At 39.7% G+C, this 19,044-nt stretch overlaps 2 protein-coding genes across 3 annotated transcripts; one reads left to right on the top strand and one right to left on the bottom strand.

Annotated features, from left to right (window-relative positions):
• Window positions 1-1,606: 1,606 nt before the first annotated feature.
• On the bottom strand, window positions 1,607-17,645 carry LOC119722447. Of its 2 annotated transcripts, none has more exons than XM_038192586.1 (11): window positions 17,452-17,645; window positions 8,355-8,475; window positions 7,492-7,669; window positions 7,114-7,403; window positions 6,306-6,454; window positions 5,567-5,738; window positions 5,189-5,317; window positions 4,577-4,864; window positions 3,990-4,340; window positions 3,515-3,778; window positions 1,607-3,046 (listed from the first exon to the last, which is right to left on the bottom strand). In XM_038192586.1, exons 2-11 carry the CDS (start codon window positions 8,455-8,457, stop codon window positions 2,979-2,981), a joined length of 1,992 nt encoding a protein of 663 aa, XP_038048514.1. In that variant the 5' UTR covers window positions 8,458-8,475; window positions 17,452-17,645; the 3' UTR covers window positions 1,607-2,978. The 2 variants fall into 2 exon arrangements, with proteins under 2 accessions (XP_038048514.1, XP_038048507.1); XM_038192579.1 differs by lacking the exon at window positions 17,452-17,645 and adding an exon at window positions 9,583-9,653.
• On the top strand, window positions 13,254-17,463 carry LOC119722463 (very low-density lipoprotein receptor-like). Its single transcript, XM_038192598.1, has 7 exons — window positions 13,254-13,350; window positions 13,921-14,040; window positions 14,387-14,653; window positions 14,911-15,030; window positions 15,478-15,750; window positions 16,136-16,294; window positions 17,088-17,463. The coding sequence occupies exons 1-7, from the start codon at window positions 13,269-13,271 to the stop codon at window positions 17,108-17,110; spliced, it is 1,044 nt and encodes a 347-aa protein (XP_038048526.1). The 5' UTR covers window positions 13,254-13,268; the 3' UTR covers window positions 17,111-17,463.
• Window positions 17,646-19,044: the final 1,399 nt, after the last annotated feature.

The raw sequence follows: 19,044 nt of genomic DNA, 5'->3' as shown, positions 1-19,044 counted from the left end.
CTGAACACCAGTCTTTGCTTTAGTGCGAACTGTTTTCTGTTCACGGGAAATTTAATAGTAGATCCATGGTATTGGCTTCTGGTGCATTGTCATGGTTACAACTTTACAGTGGAAAATGTTAACAATCTGCATAATATGCATTGAACATAAACATAACTGCATGTAGCCTAATTCTCTTCCCAACTTTTAGCATCTCACTTTGCAGTGTTTTGATGGATTTAGTACTGTAAATATACAGTCTAGCATGCCTCGTGTCTGTTTATACAACGAAGAAAGTGTCCCGTGATTACTGAATATTTAGGAGGTTCTGAATTGTATTGGAATTAGGAATAAGTGCTTAAACACAAGGGTACTTTTACGAATAAATTGAGGTTGTTAAATAAATTGAGGTTGTTAAATTGTTTATATTTAATGAGGTAGAACCGTGTAAATATTAAAAGAGCCTTAAAATACCAAGTTTCCCAGCATTTGAAAGTTAATTATAAGTATAACTTGTTTTTGCCATAATCACCATAAAATGGTAATGTACAGTGCAGTTGTTGGTCCCAACTTAATGGAACAGTCTCAACCAGGCGGGAATTGATGTCTAGGCCCCCCCCCCCCCAAAAAAAATATTGCATAAAAACACGGTACATGTAGTAGCAATTGCGAATGGTCTCCCCCCCCCCAAAAAAATAGTAATGAGAAGGGGGCATTTGTAAACTATAAATTAATATAGTGTGCATGGTTGTAGGATATTATCAGCGCTCCATATTGAAAATCCTCCCCCCCCCCCATTGATTTTCGGAGACCTAAGTGTCCGGGAGAAAAAAAATCTACATTTCAGTACGCCTCCCTGCAAAAATGTCTGGATCCATCTATGTTAGCCTCCCTAAAATATAGGCTCTAGAACCGCACCTGGTCTCAAGTTATAAGTTGGGACTGGTGGAATGTAACATGTTTCAAAATAGTAACATGGTTTACAAATTCAATCAAAATGCTATTTCAGTATTTTCACACATATAAAAATTTCTACCGATTTTGCAAAGTGGTATACCTCCATACAAAGACACTACTCTACGCCTAACGCCAGTGACATTGATACCCGTTTTGCTGTTGTACATTAAGCAACTCATCTTGATTATTAAAAATAACGAAAAATTGTAATATTGAAAAGTCTGCTAAGTACATGTATTTCATTATTTCCTGAGGAAAAAGTATCTAGTGAGCGTGATTGTACACCTACGGCAAGTATCGACGCACTTGTGATCTTATTCACGGCATTCAACACTGTCCATTAATTGGAATTATCATCCACGCTTGGCAATTATTCAATGGATATATTTACTGACGTACGAACAAAGGCATAAAATGATCTTAATCTGTCGGTTAGGTTATTTTGACTCTCACAACAAAACAAAAAGGTCCTAACGTCCAAACTGCCCACAACATTTACAGGGTGATTAAAAAAACAAAAAACCCAAATGTTGGGACTGTTGTTTAAGTGAAGTTCTGCATGTAGCACTTTCAAAACCTTGGATATGAAAGCCCAATTCATAAGCGTTCTTTGTGTACAAGAACCATTCAAATCACTCTAGTACTTTTCAAGTAACGGAATTTTAAATACAACCGCCGTTTTAAAGTTCTGTCCTCGGATGACAGAAAAAGGTGTGCGTTCTCTCATCAAAAACGAAAACAATTGTGGGAGCCAAAGGGCCCGATATGTTCGTAATACATGTATTAGCCAAATATTCGTTATAGCTGTGTTCGTTATAGCGACATTTCACTGTACCTTATTTTGTAATATCTTTTACAAACCAAAACCTATGCCCTACATGTAGCTAGTCAGTACTAGCTATGTTTTAAAACAGAACGCTTAAATTTTCGCTGAAGAGCCTATGTCTAATAACACACCGTTTAAGTACATGTATTTTCAAGTTTAAATTATACAACTTTCAAATAGGCCTACTCTAGTCAATGGAAACGGAAAAAAAAGAACTTATTATGGATTAAGTGTTATGATCAAAAGAAAAAATCCGATGCATTTAAGTTGTTGCACTTGACAAAGTTATTGATTTCATTTACTGCGATTTAATCGATTTTATTTTGATTCATGTGTCGATTTGATTTTTTTTTTGTTCCACACAGAACGCCGCCTAGTGGTAACCTGGGAGAGATCTTTTTCGTGGTATCACACAAATATAAATGTTTCAGAATCTTTGTAAATAACACACACCGTTTTACACAAGAAATTAATTCGAACTTCAAAAACTATCCCTTCTTGCCGTCTCTTGATGGCGCAATTTCCAGTGTGGACAAGCAAGTTCGGGCGAGGACTATATCTATAGCTTAAATTCCCCGAAACATCAATCAACATTCTATATGTCGGTCACATCTTACTGTATCTTGAAGAAAGCCATATAAAACCCAAAACCAGTGGCCGAACTGAAGTTTCCGTTCTTGAGTTTGATACGCGTAGAATGAACGAGTGGAAAAGAGAAATTGTTCACGTTCCCGCATACTACGCGCATCGGGCGCCAATTTCCCTGTTATTTCTGGAAAATCACAGGTCCTGTGCGAATTACAATTCGCGGATAGCCCCCTTATGCAAGTACTACTAAACAGGCGCATTTTCAGCTCAGAAAAAGCCGCGGATGGTGAAAATAGAAAGTCTTGATCGTTTCTCTGATCTGACAGCGGGGTGCTATATACGGTAAAATAGGGCACGGAAACTTACGTGAACTTCAGTTCGGCCACAGATTTTGGGCTTTGTATTTATAAGATTCTTTATTCTTCGAAATACAATAAGACGGGAATGTTGATGTTTCGGAGAATTTGAGCTGTCCATCGATCTGTTGTAACTTTGCAAGAGCCACACACCACACACACTATTTCTGCCGCCATGTTTGTTTGTGTTGTATGCCTCGCTTTAATTATCAAGATGGCGTACCCTGATCAAGCTCTATTGACTAGAGGCGTTCGCAAGTTGTTACTGGTTGTCATTCTAAAGCGAGGTTATCCTGCCCATTGTTGGTTGCTGGTTGCGCGATCGGATGAACGGGGAATGCTGTAAGATAAAAGAATACAGAAATGAAAAGATAGACGCATATACAGTTATAGTGATACTTGGGCTAAGTAGGTATGTAGCCTACATTAAAGAGTAATTTTTCATGTTGCCTTAACCCTTAGAATTTTCCGCTGAGCAATAGGCCTATCTGGTTTCCATCATGTAGCCTACCACACACAAAAAGATATATGCTTCGTTAAAATAGCCTATGGTTCAGGAGCGGATGACCAGCTCCCTATTCAGAATATGACACTTCTTTGATGCGTAAATTCATCGTGGGCTGAGATGTGTGTGTATGTGCAAGGGTTCACTGAGGAACTTTCATCTAGTAATAGTATTCATGCTAATCGAAATTATAGCGATTCGCTTTGAGCATTTATTTTCTGGGTGACATATACCATCTTCAACACATTATGTGCGAAGCAATAAATTCTATTAGCAGCTCCACTCAGTTGCCCACTCACTTACCGTTGGGGTCTTGAGTGTCTCTAGCCTTAACTCCTCGTTTAGTGAACAGTAAGTAGGCCATTACTATCAGACACATGACAGCAACACCAGCGACAACGCTGACACCTATCACGGCTGCTCGCATCATGTTCCGCTCATTCTTCAAGTCTTCGTACCCGTACGGCTCCCGGATGCCTGTGGTCACTGCGTCCGGCTCTCGGGTGCCTGTGGTCACTGCGTCCGGCTCTCGGGTGCCTGTGGTCACTGCGCCCGGCTCCCGGGTGCCTGTTTTAATAAACGTTATTAATTGCATTAGTCTGAAATTCTTAAACAATAATTACTTCTTGAATATTGAAGAGCTATACTTTCAACTTGTCTTGGTCCATCAAAATCACAACCGGCCTAATCAAGTTCATTGCAGTGCATAGTACAACTCGTGTAGTCCCCACAACTACGGAACATGTCACAATGTGTTCGTTTGTTCCCCTATACGTACCTGTAGTATACTCGGCCAAGAATCCATTCTTGCCAACATTGTTGGTGTTCAACTTGACGCTGGTTCGTGGAGAATCTACCACCACTGTGAAGGAATCCCAGCCTTGGTACAGAGCCAAGCACATAGCGTCCTCATCGCCCACCGTCAGATAATTAGAGCAAGGGAGGAGTGGGTGGAGCGTTTCGTCCGTGTGGATGCCAGTGAAGCGGAATGTGATGGAGTTGACTTGATCTCTCGGCTCGATGTTCCAGACAAACTCGTAGACACCGGACATATCGGTAGGGTCAGGGAGCTGTACGGGGTATCCGATGAAGCCATGATGACTGCTGATGTGCATGACTGGCTCAGGATCTACTTTAAAAAAAAATACAATGGTGTTACCTCCAATACTAATACTGACACTGTGTACAGTACATCTTCAACGGCATAGAATATAAAGTAGTATAATACTCCGCACAGAATCACCATACATGAGGAACATTCCATACCAAGCGAGTGCAATCATTATTTGTCGGTCTGGTAACTAATTTTAGTAAGGGGGTGAACATGCTAACTACAAAATGGAGCCAGCCATTTTTCAAACTTACCCTTCAACTTTCCAAGCTCGTAATGATCAGCAGCATAACCGGGAAACCAACTCGAATGGAACTCCTCCACCAGTTTGAATCCTGAGCCAGCCATATCACATTCGTAGCCTCCCAGATCCCTACGCCTAACATCAAATGCCACACAAATACCGGAAGCAAGGCAAAGGGCTGCGCAGTCGTTCTCATTCAGGACAAATTCTTTTTGACTGACGTCCTCGTTTGGAATCTTGAAATAAACCGAGCCCGGTTTTAACGTGTCGATTCGATCGAAGATGCTGATTGGGAAATCTGTTTAACCAAGACGGGGAAACAGTTGGATGAAGCTCAACATTTCAATTATTTGAGGCATTAAGCTGATGACAAAATGTACTAAGTTTTTTTAAGGGAAACCATCAATAATGGTCTCACATTAAAAACGTACGTGATCGTAGCATGGAAAACTCATCACGTGTTTTCATTTAAGCTAAGTAACAAAAGTTGTGACTTTCCTCAACAATGAAAAAGCGCCAATACACAAAACAAGACCACGTCATCCGCAAGAAATTCGCAATCAAAAAGGTCTGCTTTGGATCAACCCATGACTGTGCAAAGACATATAGCTCATATACATACCACAACGGGAATACGGCGCTTCGTCGCTGTTAGACAAGCAATCTTTGACTCCATCGCACTTTGCATCATATGGTATACAGCCTCCACAGTAACACCTGTACAGACCACGATCGGTGCAGTTACTGTCCTCTGCGAGAATAAGGGTCAAATGTCCATGAAGTTAATTTTACATCCGATCATTCATAAGAAATTTCTCCTCTGACCATTTACAATAATCAGATTGCCTTTTCGTGTTTTTTTTTTTATACTTATGCACACGTTTACTCGCTCTTTAAGTTGTCAATACTACTCCTAAATGAAATACGGAACATGCACAATTGACGACTTAAACGAGCAAGTGGTTAGTTTGTTAACAAACGAGTTTAAGACGTTTCTTACGACGATCTGGGTCCTCCCCATCAAAGATCGGAGCGATCCAATCTTGGAATGCTGTCAGTCGAACGTAAACTCCGGGATACCCAGCTACACCGCAGCCATAGCCGAAACTGACCACGCCGACCTGAAACCACTTGCCGTCGTACTGAGTGACCAACGGTCCTCCACTATCACCCTACAAAATATAGCAGTGTTCTTCAACAATAATTGAACATCTTTACAAATGTCAAGCCAAGTGACCGTCAGTCAGTGAGATAGATACAAAGACACTTGGCTGTGCACTGTGCACGCAATTTCTTTTCAATTGATTCAGAACTTGCTCTTAACAGCATTTGCATTTGTCTGCACATTGGTCTGATGTTGCCCAGTCATTTGCGTTTTTGGGGTAGTCCTATAAGATAGCACTGCCGGGTAGGCCTACTCTTCACCAGTCTACGACCTGTCTACGTCACACGTGACAATCAGTCTGTCAGTCACTCAGTCAGTAAGGTAGATATAATAGAACACTATAGGCCGGTCCTTTGGGATTAGCCAAAAAAATGAAGACGACATATAAACACTGCCATCAGGGCAAACGAGTCTTGATGAGGGATTGCACAGTATCCACCCATTTGAGTACATGGTTATTGCTCAAACAGCATCCACGCCAGAGTCTAAGCAAGGACTGTCTCACTCTCGATCAAAAATGGCGGTTCCTGCTACAAAGTAAATATTACATAATTTTACTTGATGATCAACCCACCCCGCAGGAATCTTTGCCCCCGTTGGTTTCCCCAGCGCACAGCATGTTCTCAGTGATGATCACATCCTCGCTCTCGTACGTGGATTTGCAGTCGTCCTGATCGACTATGGGAAGCGAAACCTCCAGCAGATCCTCGCTACTACGAGAGGCTGAATTATGGGCGAAAGAGAAGAACTAGAAATCCAAGAAGAATGTGTTTTGAGGGAAAGGAAACCAATACGGAATTTATTTTAATGATAGCAGTTTCTCATGGTGGGATGGATGTGGTCTTAAGTTCCAGATAATAAGTTATTGAAATGCTTACTATTTTGATTAGTCGCTGCATGCGTCAAATTTTAGACTTGGAGCGTTCCACTCCTAAATCCTTCTGTATGACATTCTTCGCGCATTGCAGACAATGAAAACAATATTTTGGTTGAAGCCAAAATCACGTGGACAAATTGAAGAAAACAGTCGGTCTCTTGACCTGCATGACGTTTGATTTAAGGATTGGCATGGGATCAAACTAGATTGAAATCACATTGATAATTTCTCCTTTTCGGGAATGTGTTTTGGAATGGGTGGGTGAGTTTGTTTCTGCATTCCATAGGGGACGTTGAACAATAGAGGACAATTATAGGGCCCCCAGTTCCCGAAGGTCCTCAATTTGGCGATGTGTACAAAACATATAATAGGAGGTCCTCCTAAAAAGTTATTGGGTACAAACAAAAGAGGGACAACAGGGGTCCCCGATTGCAGGCAAATACACACTTGGGTGTGTTGGGGAGGGACAGGGGGTGGTGTTGGTGGGGGGGGGGGGGGCACTTACAATTTTCGGTACTTCCCCAGCCTGTCACAGTAACCTGCGTGCCAACAGGGAACTTATCCGCCATATCAGTGGTCGGTAAGCACACAGTCTGCACGTAGTCTGTCAAATTGAACGGCTCTTCCAGCTTGAAGAGAGCTATGTCCGAATCATGGTCAGTATCACAGATGACGTAGTCGGGATGCATGAAGATTTCTTTGGCTGTTCTGACCTGTGTGTTTGCTGGGTCGGTACTGTACGAATTGGTTCCCATCTTGAAGTTGAAGAGATCTGGTTTATTTGGAATCGTAATCCTGGGAGAGATAGAAAAAATAGCTCAAGTAATTAAAAAAAAATAGTTAACAATTTCAAATCCGCAAACCGCACTAATTACTAACTTACACACAGTGTGCAGCCGACATGACCCACTGCGGGTCAATCAGTGTCGCTCCGCATACACCGACCCCATCGCGTATCATCAACGCCTGCCAGGGCCACTCGCCAACTTGAGCTGGCTTACCGCCTACTATCAACAAATCACTGCTAACGAACACTTTCTGCTGGCCACACGTGGAATGATCTGAAAGCACAAAAAGAAAAATATTAAGGCAGGATTCTTAAAAAAAATTATCAATAAAGATAATTTTAAATGCATGTTTTTCCCTTAGGTTTTATGAAATGAATGATTTATAAGACTAACTCAGTCAGGGAAGCAAATTCATAAAGGACACGCATCCTCACATTTTATTTTTATTATTGGAAAAATATATGTGGTATTGTTGAGTTCGAAAATTGCTGCAATAGACCTTTATCATGCTGCCACCATTTCAGTCATGTTCCCTGTATCCAATAACAGTACTGAATGATAATGTGTTTTGTGCAAAAAGGAACCAGACTATTTTTCCTTCCAGCCTCGCTTAGGCTACATTGATTTGAATGGGGGAAAAAATCAAGATGGCGGCAACATGATAATGGTCTATAGCTCATTTTGTCTATAGGGTCAGAGAAGGGCCACGGTATTTTTGACCTTATGACCTCTGAAGCAGGATAAACTTAATTATTAACATGCGCAGAAATGCCACTCCTTCATGTATACGTGAACTACATGGAACTTAGAAACATCAGGGCACATGGCAAGCAATGCAAATTATCACAATATTGAGGTGTACAGTCTATTTTGCAACTTAGCATTTTGAAAGAGTCGCACATCACGTGACTGGATTTCGCAATGTCTTACGACTGTTTACTGAGTTTATTGGCCTTACTTTGGTAAGAGTGGCTGGTTCCCACCAATGCCAGCAACGTGAAAAGCAGCGAAATCAGGGAGATCTCCATAGTATTTCCTTTCCGGGTTAACAGTTCATTCATGTTGACTAATCTTCCTAGCTAGATTGGACAAAAACAATTTGATTATAATAGTACAAGTGTGAATAACGCAACTTGCTCAAAAACAAGACAAGTGACATGGGATACTGTTCTACCGGATAACTTTTTTCTCTTTCAATGGTGATATGCGAAACCAAGCCAATGTTCTAATCTAATGTTTAGGCTATTATGTTTCACTTTTAAGTCATGGTAGTCATAAGCTATGACGTCGTATCTTCTGTCATGAAGCAAAACGGATTATATGTTTGCAAAACCAATTATATTTCGGCAGACCTCTTACATGAGGGGATCCAAAATTAATAATATATAAAATCGACTTGTTTCAAAATGACCTTTTTTTCAATAGAGAAATTACCTTATTTATTTTGTAGTTAATCATTATCATTATCTATTGTGTAGTGTTGAGCCGATTAAGGCCGCTATTCTGCATTGACTGCCGCGGGACAGATGCCCCTGCCAAAGAGGCAGGAAAGCCCGTTTGTGGGTGCCATCTTGTTCTACACGGGTTTCCTTGCTGAGTTCAGTCACGTTTTGATGTGAAAAGAAGGTGTTTTTGTACCCAGTAAGTCGAGGAATAAAACCAGTGTTTTCATGAGACACCAGGGCTTGTGTGACACTGTGGTTCTCATTGTGTCCCGACACTGACCCCCAATCGACACTTACGCTACAATATTACAAGCTTGACCGTTGTATTCACAGCTTCGTTTTTTTTTGTTTAACAATGGGCTAGGCCTATAGGCTACAAAACAGTGTGTTTCTTTTTTATTAGTTACAGTTAACCTCACACTGTAAACTCATTCTTAAAGACAAATTTAGGAAAGTAAACAATTTGTCATCTCGGCCTAAAAAAGTCAGTGAAGGAATTACATGTAACTCATCTGGATAAATCGCAATTTACTCGATGATGCATTCCGCTTAAGACAAAACGGAACGATATCGGTTCGGTATTTTATATATAGGCCCCAAGCATGCACAAAACAGCCTTGATTATGACGATAAAGGCTTTAGTATAGGCCTACACTGACAAAATCATTTCTTGAAGCTAATTAGGGGCCTATAGTATTATACGTACGTGATGATATTTTCAACGTGAGAACCGATACGTACCTTATCAACACAGTTTCACGGATGTAGAGATTCTCTCTCCTCTATAGTCCTGCTTTATATGACAACGACTGCAATAAACAAGGTGACCCCGAGCTATACACCCAGCAAAAAAATGACCATTGTGTGGACTTCGGACATATATGCAGGGGTCAAAGGCATTATCTGTTTCAAAGGAAAGCCTTTTTTTCAGGGGCTATTTTTACTTCTAAACACAAAATGAAGTACCATCTAGTACCTTCTACAACCGCCTGCCGTACATTTCAAGTTTCAATATTTGCCTGTAAATAATTTATTGCTCCACGCTTTAATTAAAACCAGATTTCACTTATAATCACAAAGCACTTTTGTTTACCAAACCTTCACTCGAAGGGCTTTAATGAAAGAAAAAGGTAGATTTCTTATTCCGTCTTTCTTTTTAAATTTGTTAGATTATCGTAATGAAATGTTATCACTTAGTGTTCTCGTTGTTGTGATTTCCCAATTTTAACGTATTTTAATATAATGACGTATATAGTTCTTTTAGTGTATAACGACTTTTAAAGTAATAATTGTAAATTAAACCACAGTTCAGCCTTTTGGCACAATAATGAAATCAAATAAACCATAGTTAGTTCATTAAAAATCCATCACTGTATCGACTGAATGGAGGGTCGCTTGCATCAAAGACGAAGAGCATATTTAGCAAACACGGCATAGTGTATCAAAATAATATTCAGTGATATCAATTGCTTGTTTCTACAATTCAAATTACTGTAACAGAAAGGCAAATATTTCACTGAGCCTACCTGATATTTCAAATCAATTTCCTCATGTCTGTTTTCCATTCACAATTAGGCTTCCGGAAATGTTCTTAAAGCTCTATTTTACAGAATTTTGGAATATATCGAAACCGAGTAATCAAAAAGGAAATTCAGAAATCTTCCCTCACATGTTACCAAACATTACACCTTATAGTATATAAATAAAGACGTTATAGTACTGCAATACTATGACTCCTTTTTAAAACTCTTTACGAAGATTCGAGGCTAAAGCATAATCTTTAAGAAGTCCATTTTTACCATTAATTTGACCGCATACAAAAGTTTAACTGCGTTGCATTATTATTTTTTATTTTTTGAGTTTGAACTTTGTTTCACCCCTGTTGGCTTGTTGCAAAGGCAAGGATTACGAAACGCGTCACCAACTCAATGATTAACTCGTGCAGACATTTCTCTTCAAGCCTCGCGTCTCCGCCCATAGTTAATGATTACACGCCGACCAAATTAAATTCAACCATGATAACGAGTCTCGACTTTGAACTCCAAAAGTGGAACCAAAAGGAATATCGAGAAAACAAAAATGAAACAATTCAAAATGAAAGAATGCTTTGGTACTTTGAAAAATTTCCACATTTTGACTCATCGGATTCAATAGGCAGATAGGCCTACGTTAAAAAAGTGCATTGGTGTAGAAATGACAATACATGTATCTCCAATTGCATTTTAAAAACAATTTATTAGCATAAATAAGAACTATACATGCAAATGAAGACATCTTTTTAAAAACACATATTCCTCTTTTAATTTGCTTCAATCTGATGACAGCTTTAGAGTTGCCTTGAAGTTATATTTTGTCGAAGTAATTGACTAGTCTGAGGACCAGACATTCACGTGGGCAAAGCCACGGGTGAACGTCTGATATATCGTAGCATATACATTTTATGCGACACCGCGCGCCAGCAAATCGGAGTGGTCTTCCGCGGCCATGACGTCATTTCCATCAGAAATATGGACTAAGCTGTTGATTGGTCAATTTGTATATGCAATGTTTTTGTAATTCAACAGCGGGTTACTAAATGGTCAGAATCTGGAGGTCAAGACGCAGTCTTGTCTTTCATAATTAATCACCGAATCTGCTCGCCTATCATAGACCCTTGCTGTGCAAGGGGCTATTCCACAGACTAGTGTACGGCGGGATACCAGAAGTTCAAGCGAACCAGGTGAACTTAAATTCAACTTTTCCAGATCCTGAGTTAAAAAAGAAAAAAATTCCTTCACAAGGGGTGTGGCTATATTTTAATAAGGGGAAGGTGCAAAGTACATGGCGAGCCTTACCACACTTAAAATAGCTTTCCACAAAAAAAAAAACCAGAGTCACAAGTTCAATGATAACATTCAATAATAAATAATCTAAACTGGGTTAATTAATTACCCATTTAAAGGTAACTATCATCTTGTCCATGCAGAAAGGTTTGGTCGAAAGAGAGTTTTGCGAGTGGAGCTTGGTTTGGGGTTCAACGAGTAAAGAGGAAACCCTGACGTTACACTCTGACGACTTTGCCTCTGAAGATCCTGTTAAGATCGCAACCTCAGGCCGACTTAATTTGCTTTGATTTGATAATAATCAGGTCAATCCAGTCAGAGAGCATTCTGCAGCAGTTTTATTCATGTTTATGACGTTAGAATAGAACATATTTGACAGAACCAAGCCCTTTTATCATTAATCATTTGCAGCCTTGGAGTCCGATACTCCAACGTGGTTGATGGGTATTCGTGCATATACTTACAGCAGTCACATCCCGTCCCACGCCGGGGCTTGTGTCATGCGTTTTTTATAATAGTGGCTATGCAGCCTGTCGAAATCGAATCGCTGCAGCTAGCTTGAATAAGAAAAACCGATCAAGTCTTTTGCCGCATAAGGTAGGCTTCAACGTGTCCTTATCAACGATTTGATAACTGGATCAACGTGCCTTTCTCTGCCAGTCAGTTATATATTTTTTAAGACAAATTGCAAAACGAACCATTATTAAAGTCATTGAATATATAACCTTTAAACTATTTACAGGATCATGAATAACCGAAACTGAATTTCTCTGTTGTAATTTTTTATTCAAGACACAATATGACACCAATCGACTAAACAATCGACCAACGGACTTAATCGACAACCCTGACCAACAAACAGTCGATTTCTACCGAGCAATGTTGTTTAAACAGTAACTCGTAATTATTGCGTTGACGGGATAAATACATGCATGGCCACTGCAAAGAAATTACAATGTCATTTTGTGAAGTATTATGGCCATTCACGAATTTCGAGTATTAGAAAAGTTTGGCTTAGTACTGCGAACATTGTGGATGACTCACGTTGTGGATTTTTACTAGTAATTTTCAGGCGTCAGTATAGCTTTAATTTGTGATGTCAAACGTGTTCCAAAGTTCACGCTCACGCAGTATTTAAATGTGGATTGGAGATCACAGTGGCAGTTCAGACAAGAAAGTGGCGTGCATGTTGGCATGCGATCATCCTGCAACTGCACAATTTGCTGAAACATTTCTGGAAGGTTAGAGTTGCATTCGAGATTTATTCAGACTGAATATCGAATTGCTCACTGCCAGTTTTTCCTAGTACATTTTTGGGAATACTGATATGCAATGTGAGCCTAGAAGTATAACGGCTATTTCCAGATACGGCCAAGATGATGTGAACGTTTCGATGCAATGACGGCTTTTCGATGACGGTCAGAACATATTGGCCAAAACTTCCTAATCAAAATTAAAAACCACTCCTTTGCTTCTTCTCAGAACCATACATCGACACCTTACTTCAGAATCCGCGAATTTATAATTTCAAGCTTTGGTATAATTTTGTCGGCATTGAATTAGATTTTGTCTTAATTTGTTGGCAGAGACGGTGATTTCAATAGCATGGGTTTGCCAGGTGTTGTCGCTACAGCCTTGGGTCTTGTGCTGGTCGTGACCCAGATACGGACCAGCCAGTCTTTTCAAGGTAGGTACTCGTGAACCAAAAGAAATCTAAGACTCGCTATAAAAATATACTTCATTATCAAATGAATGTTATTTAAATGTGAAACTGACTAACCCAAAAAACCCAAAAAACTAGTACTTGACACGGACTCTTTTGTTTAGCTTTACCCATATAGGCATGATATATTGATTGGAAGTTGTGTATAGTTGAATCATAGGGAAAGGACGTGTCTTTATGGTTGAATGTTTAAATTCGTCGTGAAATGTCTGTACTCAAACTTATATAAAACGTTAGGAAGGGGCTCTGGTGGACAACAGGTGATACACAGACTAGTGCATGCATGGTGATTATGTACCAATTTTAGACATGCTAAGCACACAATACATGTACAATACATAATCATTAGCATTTATAATCCTTGTCGTTTCGGGGGATGCACAATTCGCCATTAATGGAGGGCTCCATGAGCGCATGCAAAGTGATCATCTTTTATGTACCAATGTTAGAAATTCTAACCACACGATACCTAGCAGAACAAAAATCATTATCATACATTGTGTGTATTTTCAATGCTATTATCCTTGTTTACAGAGAAAAGCGATTGTGCAAGTGATGGTCGCTACATGTGTCGAAATGGTAGCTGTATTCCTTACAGTTTGAAATGCAATGGTGCTGCCGATTGCTTCGGGCAGAGCGATGAGTTGTATTGTGGTGAGTTATAGTACTTGGGAGCACCATATCTATATCTCTCTTTTAAAGATACACAAGAATTGGAAGAATCGAAATGCGTTTGGCTTAATTTAAACGCCATTGGATTAATTTCGCGTTTGGCAGAACTGAAACGCACTTGGCAGAACTGAAGTGCGATTGGCAGAATTTGAATGCCAAGGTTGTTAAACAATATCTGCAATACTTAAAATTTGTATCTTTGTTACCGTTGATAACTCAAATCCACCATAAGGTCTTCATAATGAGAGAGACACATTTTTAGCGTCTGAGTGAGGCATTTCACTTCTTTGTTTATTCAATTAAATTTCATTGGTTTTTGTTCACACAGATAAATATATCATTGAATACAATCCGTTCTTCGACGTGCGTCTCAACGACTCTTCCGTTATGCAGCAAAGTACGGTAGATACACCTGAGACTTGTGCACGGCTGTGTCGGGAATGGACTCCCGATCCGAACGACCAATGCGTTGCCTTTGATATCTCCGTTTACAATTCTTATTACCTGTGCAAGCGCGCCAGAAAGGGATACGAATTGGTGCCTAATGAAGAAGAAGGATACGTCCACTTCGCACCAGATCATAACTTCCCAACAGGTACTAGTATAGATGACACTTATTTCGTCACTTTTTCACGAACTCATACTTGATTGGCTAGTGCTCGGGCCGCGGGGTCGCATAAACTTTGCAATTGCTCACATAATATATAAAACGTAATGTGCATGATTGGTGATTATCTTTTATTGTACCAATTAATGTTAGACATGCTAACACACAATACATAATCATTAGCATTTGATGTTATAATCCTTGTCGTTTTGGGGGATGATTTTGTATTTTTTTCTTGCTTCCAGAGGATAACGATTGTGAAAGTGATGGTCGCTACACGTGTCGACGTGGTGCCTGTGTTCCTCATAGTTCCAAATGCAACGGTGCTCACGATTGCTACGGGAGGAGCGACGAGTTGTATTGTGGTGAGTTTGCAGACTCTTGTTATAAGTACTTGTTAGCACCATAGCCTATTTGAGATTGTGGACACGATGGGAGGGCGCTATATGGTTTGGGTAAATACAAAAACTGTACCTAAACCAAACAACGCAGTCCTAATGTGTCTGCTATATCTCAAATAGGCAAATATCTCCCTCTTGGGAATAAAGTTAACAACACGTTTGGAAGAGCTTGAATGGCATTACAAATATCTGTCATGCCGCTTTGTCACCGTTGAGGGCGTACTTGTGCACTGTCCATGACAACGTCTCCATCACGAGAGGGGCACATTTTAGCGTATGAGCTAAGAATTGTGCGCTGCATGAGGTGTCAATCAATTTGTTACAACCGACAAGATAATCCTTTTATTTCTTTATTTCACCTACTTTTTCCTTTCTTTATTGTGTGTGTGTGTGTGTTTTTTTTTTACATAGATGAATATGTCATTGAATACAATCCGTTCTTCGACGTGCGTCTCAACGACTCTTCCGTGATGAGGAAAGACTTGGTAAATACACCGAATACTTGTGCATCTCTGTGTCGAGCCTGGAAACACGATCCGAACGACCAATGCGTTGCTTTTGATTTCTCCGTTTACAATTCCGAGTTTTACTGGTGCAGACAGGCCAGGAAGGGATACCTATTGGTGCCAAATAAAGGAGACGAATACATCCTGTTCAAACCAGATGACTACCAGCCACCCACAGGTAGATGACACTCAATTTTACCGGCCCTTATTATTATCAAAGAAATCTCGTTCGTTATCGTGCCAATTAACAATGTTTACTTAGCGAAATGGATTGATTATATTGTCCGGCTTTCCAGAGGGATTCAATTCTCAATCGGAGTGAAGCATCGAACAACCTCCGCCATGCGCTATATACCTTTGCGACAATGTTATTTCATGTACTAGACGTGCCGTGAAAGATACACATATACTTTTACAAACTGTACAAGTGACATTCACATCCAGGTTGGTCACATGATCCTTAGATAAAAGAATCATCCACGAATCTAAAATGGCACCTCTGGAACTGCGTACAACCATGATCAAAATGACGACACATTTCTGTCCCGCCTGTTCTCCCACAGACAAGCCCGGCCTGTCTCAAACAGACATAATCCTCATCAGTGTTTTCTGCTCCTTGGGTGGTGTGGCCATTATCGGCCTCCTTATTGGTGGCTGGGTTTGGCAGTCGAAGAAGAAAAGGAAAGTGAGCAGGCCAACGACTGAAGTGAACGGAGACCACGGTAAGTATATACACTTAATGTCCATACTCGAATAGGCATGGAGTAGAAACTACGACCCGGAGCAATCTTCAACTCAACCCTAAACTTTATCCAAAGCCAAACTCAGACCATACATAATGTACTCAAATAAATACACCGAAAGCTTATTTTTCACGTACTGAATCATATTCCAAATCCTGACCACAACGCCAACTTAAACCTGAGTATTATTTCGGAGTGATTTTCTTACGTATTGTCTCTTTTGAATCGTTAATTTAAGTTCTAGAAATAACAATGATGACAATAAGTATTATTTTTGGAAATGGTAGCTTTTACAGGGGGACATTCCCACTTGTGCACGAAAAAATCCTAACTTTTAAATGACCCCTAACCTTTACCTTATCCTACCCTTACCAAGCTTTGTAAATTTGGGTTTTGCATCACGAGAAATCGATTAATAGCCTATTTGCGACATTAAACTTTGGCCTAGAAATAGGACTTGAAGCATTAGGAGACATTCAAATCCCTCCTTAATCTACCCTGTCTCCCCAAACAAGTATAACTCTTGATAATAACGTGTCACCGTGGCCGGCCGGCCTAGTAATACATGTTAGCCAACCAAAGGTGCTGGTCTATCTGTAAATCGATGGGAAATTAACAGAAGATGATAAAAGTCAGAAGGGAAATCGTGGGTTATTTTGATAGGGGTGGGGTGGAATGGAGAGTGGGATGTTTTCTGTCTCTGCAATTATCTGCCAGTTAACGGTTGTATGTTTATAACTGTCTTGGTATTTTCTTCCTTTTCCTTTCACAGGAGCGAGCATTGAATTTGATTAAACCCAACAAGTCCAACCGACGAACGAGCCTAGCACTGACGGCCAAGAATCCAAAGAAGACGGCCGAGGAAAGTGTTTTCTTGCTGGGAGGGGGGCTCTTATACACCCTACCTCAAACCAAATCAAGTATACCTCAATATGTGCACCAAAATGACAAGAAATATATTTAAAAAAAAAATTGACCTTCAATTTTAACATTCCGAAAATTACGGCCTGCAAATGTTTACCTCGAAACAAAACTGGTCTGAAGCTGCGCCTTTTCTTTTGACTATAAACTTAGTATTGTGCAAGTGTTAGTTTTAAATCAGAAAATTTAGCAATACAGAAGTTCAAATTACTTACATGTACTTTGATAGAAAACAAGTTCCAGTTGAGTTTTAGTCATTTCCTTGTTCCTATGGACATCTGTGTGATCTCCTGATCCTATAGCTACTTCTGTCTTCAACGAGAGGAATCCAAATGGCGTATGATGCTGCCCATGCTGCTGTCTTACACAATATCCAGGCATCGATCGATGGCATGGACCAACTAGCTGACAATTCTATTTGATGAAGAAAAAGCAAAGAAAACATCAATGAGGCAACCTTAACATAGATGCTTCCTCGTCAAATGGCAAAAAATGAACTATATTATGATGAAAAAAAATGCATTTTATCAAGACATTTATTATTGTAATCAAACGAAAGACTTCCCAAATATTTAGCTGCAAATCTTGTAGATTGAACATTTTGAATGAACTCTTGTACAAAGCGGGAAGTCTGCAGCATTTCAACAGTGGATCTCCATTCTGGACTATAAGTACAAGATTTCATTTATACCCATTCCCAAAACAAAAGCTTTGTGGGCAACCTTTTAAGCTACATTTCATGAATTATTTTTGCAGCAGTGACTCGTGCACTCTTGGTGTGTTGAACGTTTTATTTAAAGGGTCACCACAAACTAACTCTGATATCTAATCCTAACAAAATTTGCTTTTTCCCGTTATAATTTTCTGATGTAAATTTCTGTATGAGTTTTGTCAAAATATCTCATTATGTACGATATTTATACTTATTGTACAAAACAATTTTGTTTATGTCACATTCGGTTACTTTTTGCACTTGGTTATTCAAGGCTTGCCCTTTTTTTGGCAATAAATTCCAACTTTGAAAAAAAAACAAATTGCTAGATTTAGTGGAGATGATGTTCATTCTATTTACACATGGTACAATAGTCTTTGATGGGTGAGTTTTTGCGGGGACTGTACTTTTATTTACCATTTATGAAAAATTGCTGGATTATAAGTTGACATTCATTCATCATGCGGCAGTTATTGTCCACAAAGGCACAAACCGAGCTACATTTCCCACTTGACAAAATGGATCACTTAATGGACTGAAGATTGGTGATTGCTTTAACAATTTCGACGTTAATATCCCCCAGTACTTGAGCAAGCATATTGGCCTATTGTCCTGTGATACGCGTCCCTTTATCTATACAGTAAATCGAACAATTAAGCCTACAGCAAAATTGATGACCGAAGTAAATGCCCAATTGCCCATAATTATGATACAATGCGCGTTGCAGCCAATGTGTCTCCTTTCATAAATAATATTATTGGTCCAGCCCTAGCTCCGATCCGGTCGTGCGAAATCCCCTTCCAAAACACGTTATGCGTTGTGCAATGATTCAGATCCTGGCAATTGAAAATGGCCCTAAGAAATCCAGGCCAAGGTTTCTCTTTTAAACCGATTTTGATATTTTTAAAAATAAAAATCAATAGTACGTCGTCACACAGTGTGCTGTGTGCAGCATTTTGCTTCAATTGAATTTTCAGGGGAGATGAATAATGGGAGACTTCACGTTATCGTTTTTAACCGAACTGGATAAAACCAGGTAAAATATTAATGAGATACTTAATGGATGCCGTATATTATACGATCGCGAGTTGCCCCC

The sequence above is a fragment of the Patiria miniata genome, unplaced genomic scaffold (assembly GCF_015706575.1).
Source record: "Patiria miniata isolate m_02_andy unplaced genomic scaffold, ASM1570657v1 HiC_scaffold_1, whole genome shotgun sequence".
NCBI classification, from domain to species: Eukaryota; Metazoa; Echinodermata; class Asteroidea; order Valvatida; family Asterinidae; genus Patiria; species Patiria miniata.
The sequence above is the reverse complement of the archived record's forward strand: the minus strand, read 5'-3'. Positions and strand labels throughout refer to the sequence as shown.

What these genes read in the sequence shown, in the direction of transcription:
- LOC119722447 (XM_038192586.1), bottom strand. Translation starts at nt 8,457, where the DNA reads ATGAATGAACTGTTAACCCGGAAAGGAAATACTATGGAGATCTCCCTG. An exon ending in CTGGGGAAGTACCGAAAATT is followed by an intron (nt 6,455 to 7,113) that starts GTAAGTGCCCCC and finishes CCCATAATTCAG; the next exon opens with CCTCTCGTAGTAGCGAGGAT. An exon ending in TGGGGAGGACCCAGATCGTC is followed by an intron (nt 5,318 to 5,566) that starts GTAAGAAACGTC and finishes TTATTCTCGCAG; the next exon opens with AGGACAGTAACTGCACCGAT.
- LOC119722463 (XM_038192598.1), top strand. Translation starts at nt 13,269, where the DNA reads ATGGGTTTGCCAGGTGTTGTCGCTACAGCCTTGGGTCTTGTGCTGGTC. An exon ending in GAGCGATGAGTTGTATTGTG is followed by an intron (nt 14,041 to 14,386) that starts GTGAGTTATAGT and finishes TTGTTCACACAG; the next exon opens with ATAAATATATCATTGAATAC. An exon ending in GAGCGACGAGTTGTATTGTG is followed by an intron (nt 15,031 to 15,477) that starts GTGAGTTTGCAG and finishes TTTTTTACATAG; the next exon opens with ATGAATATGTCATTGAATAC.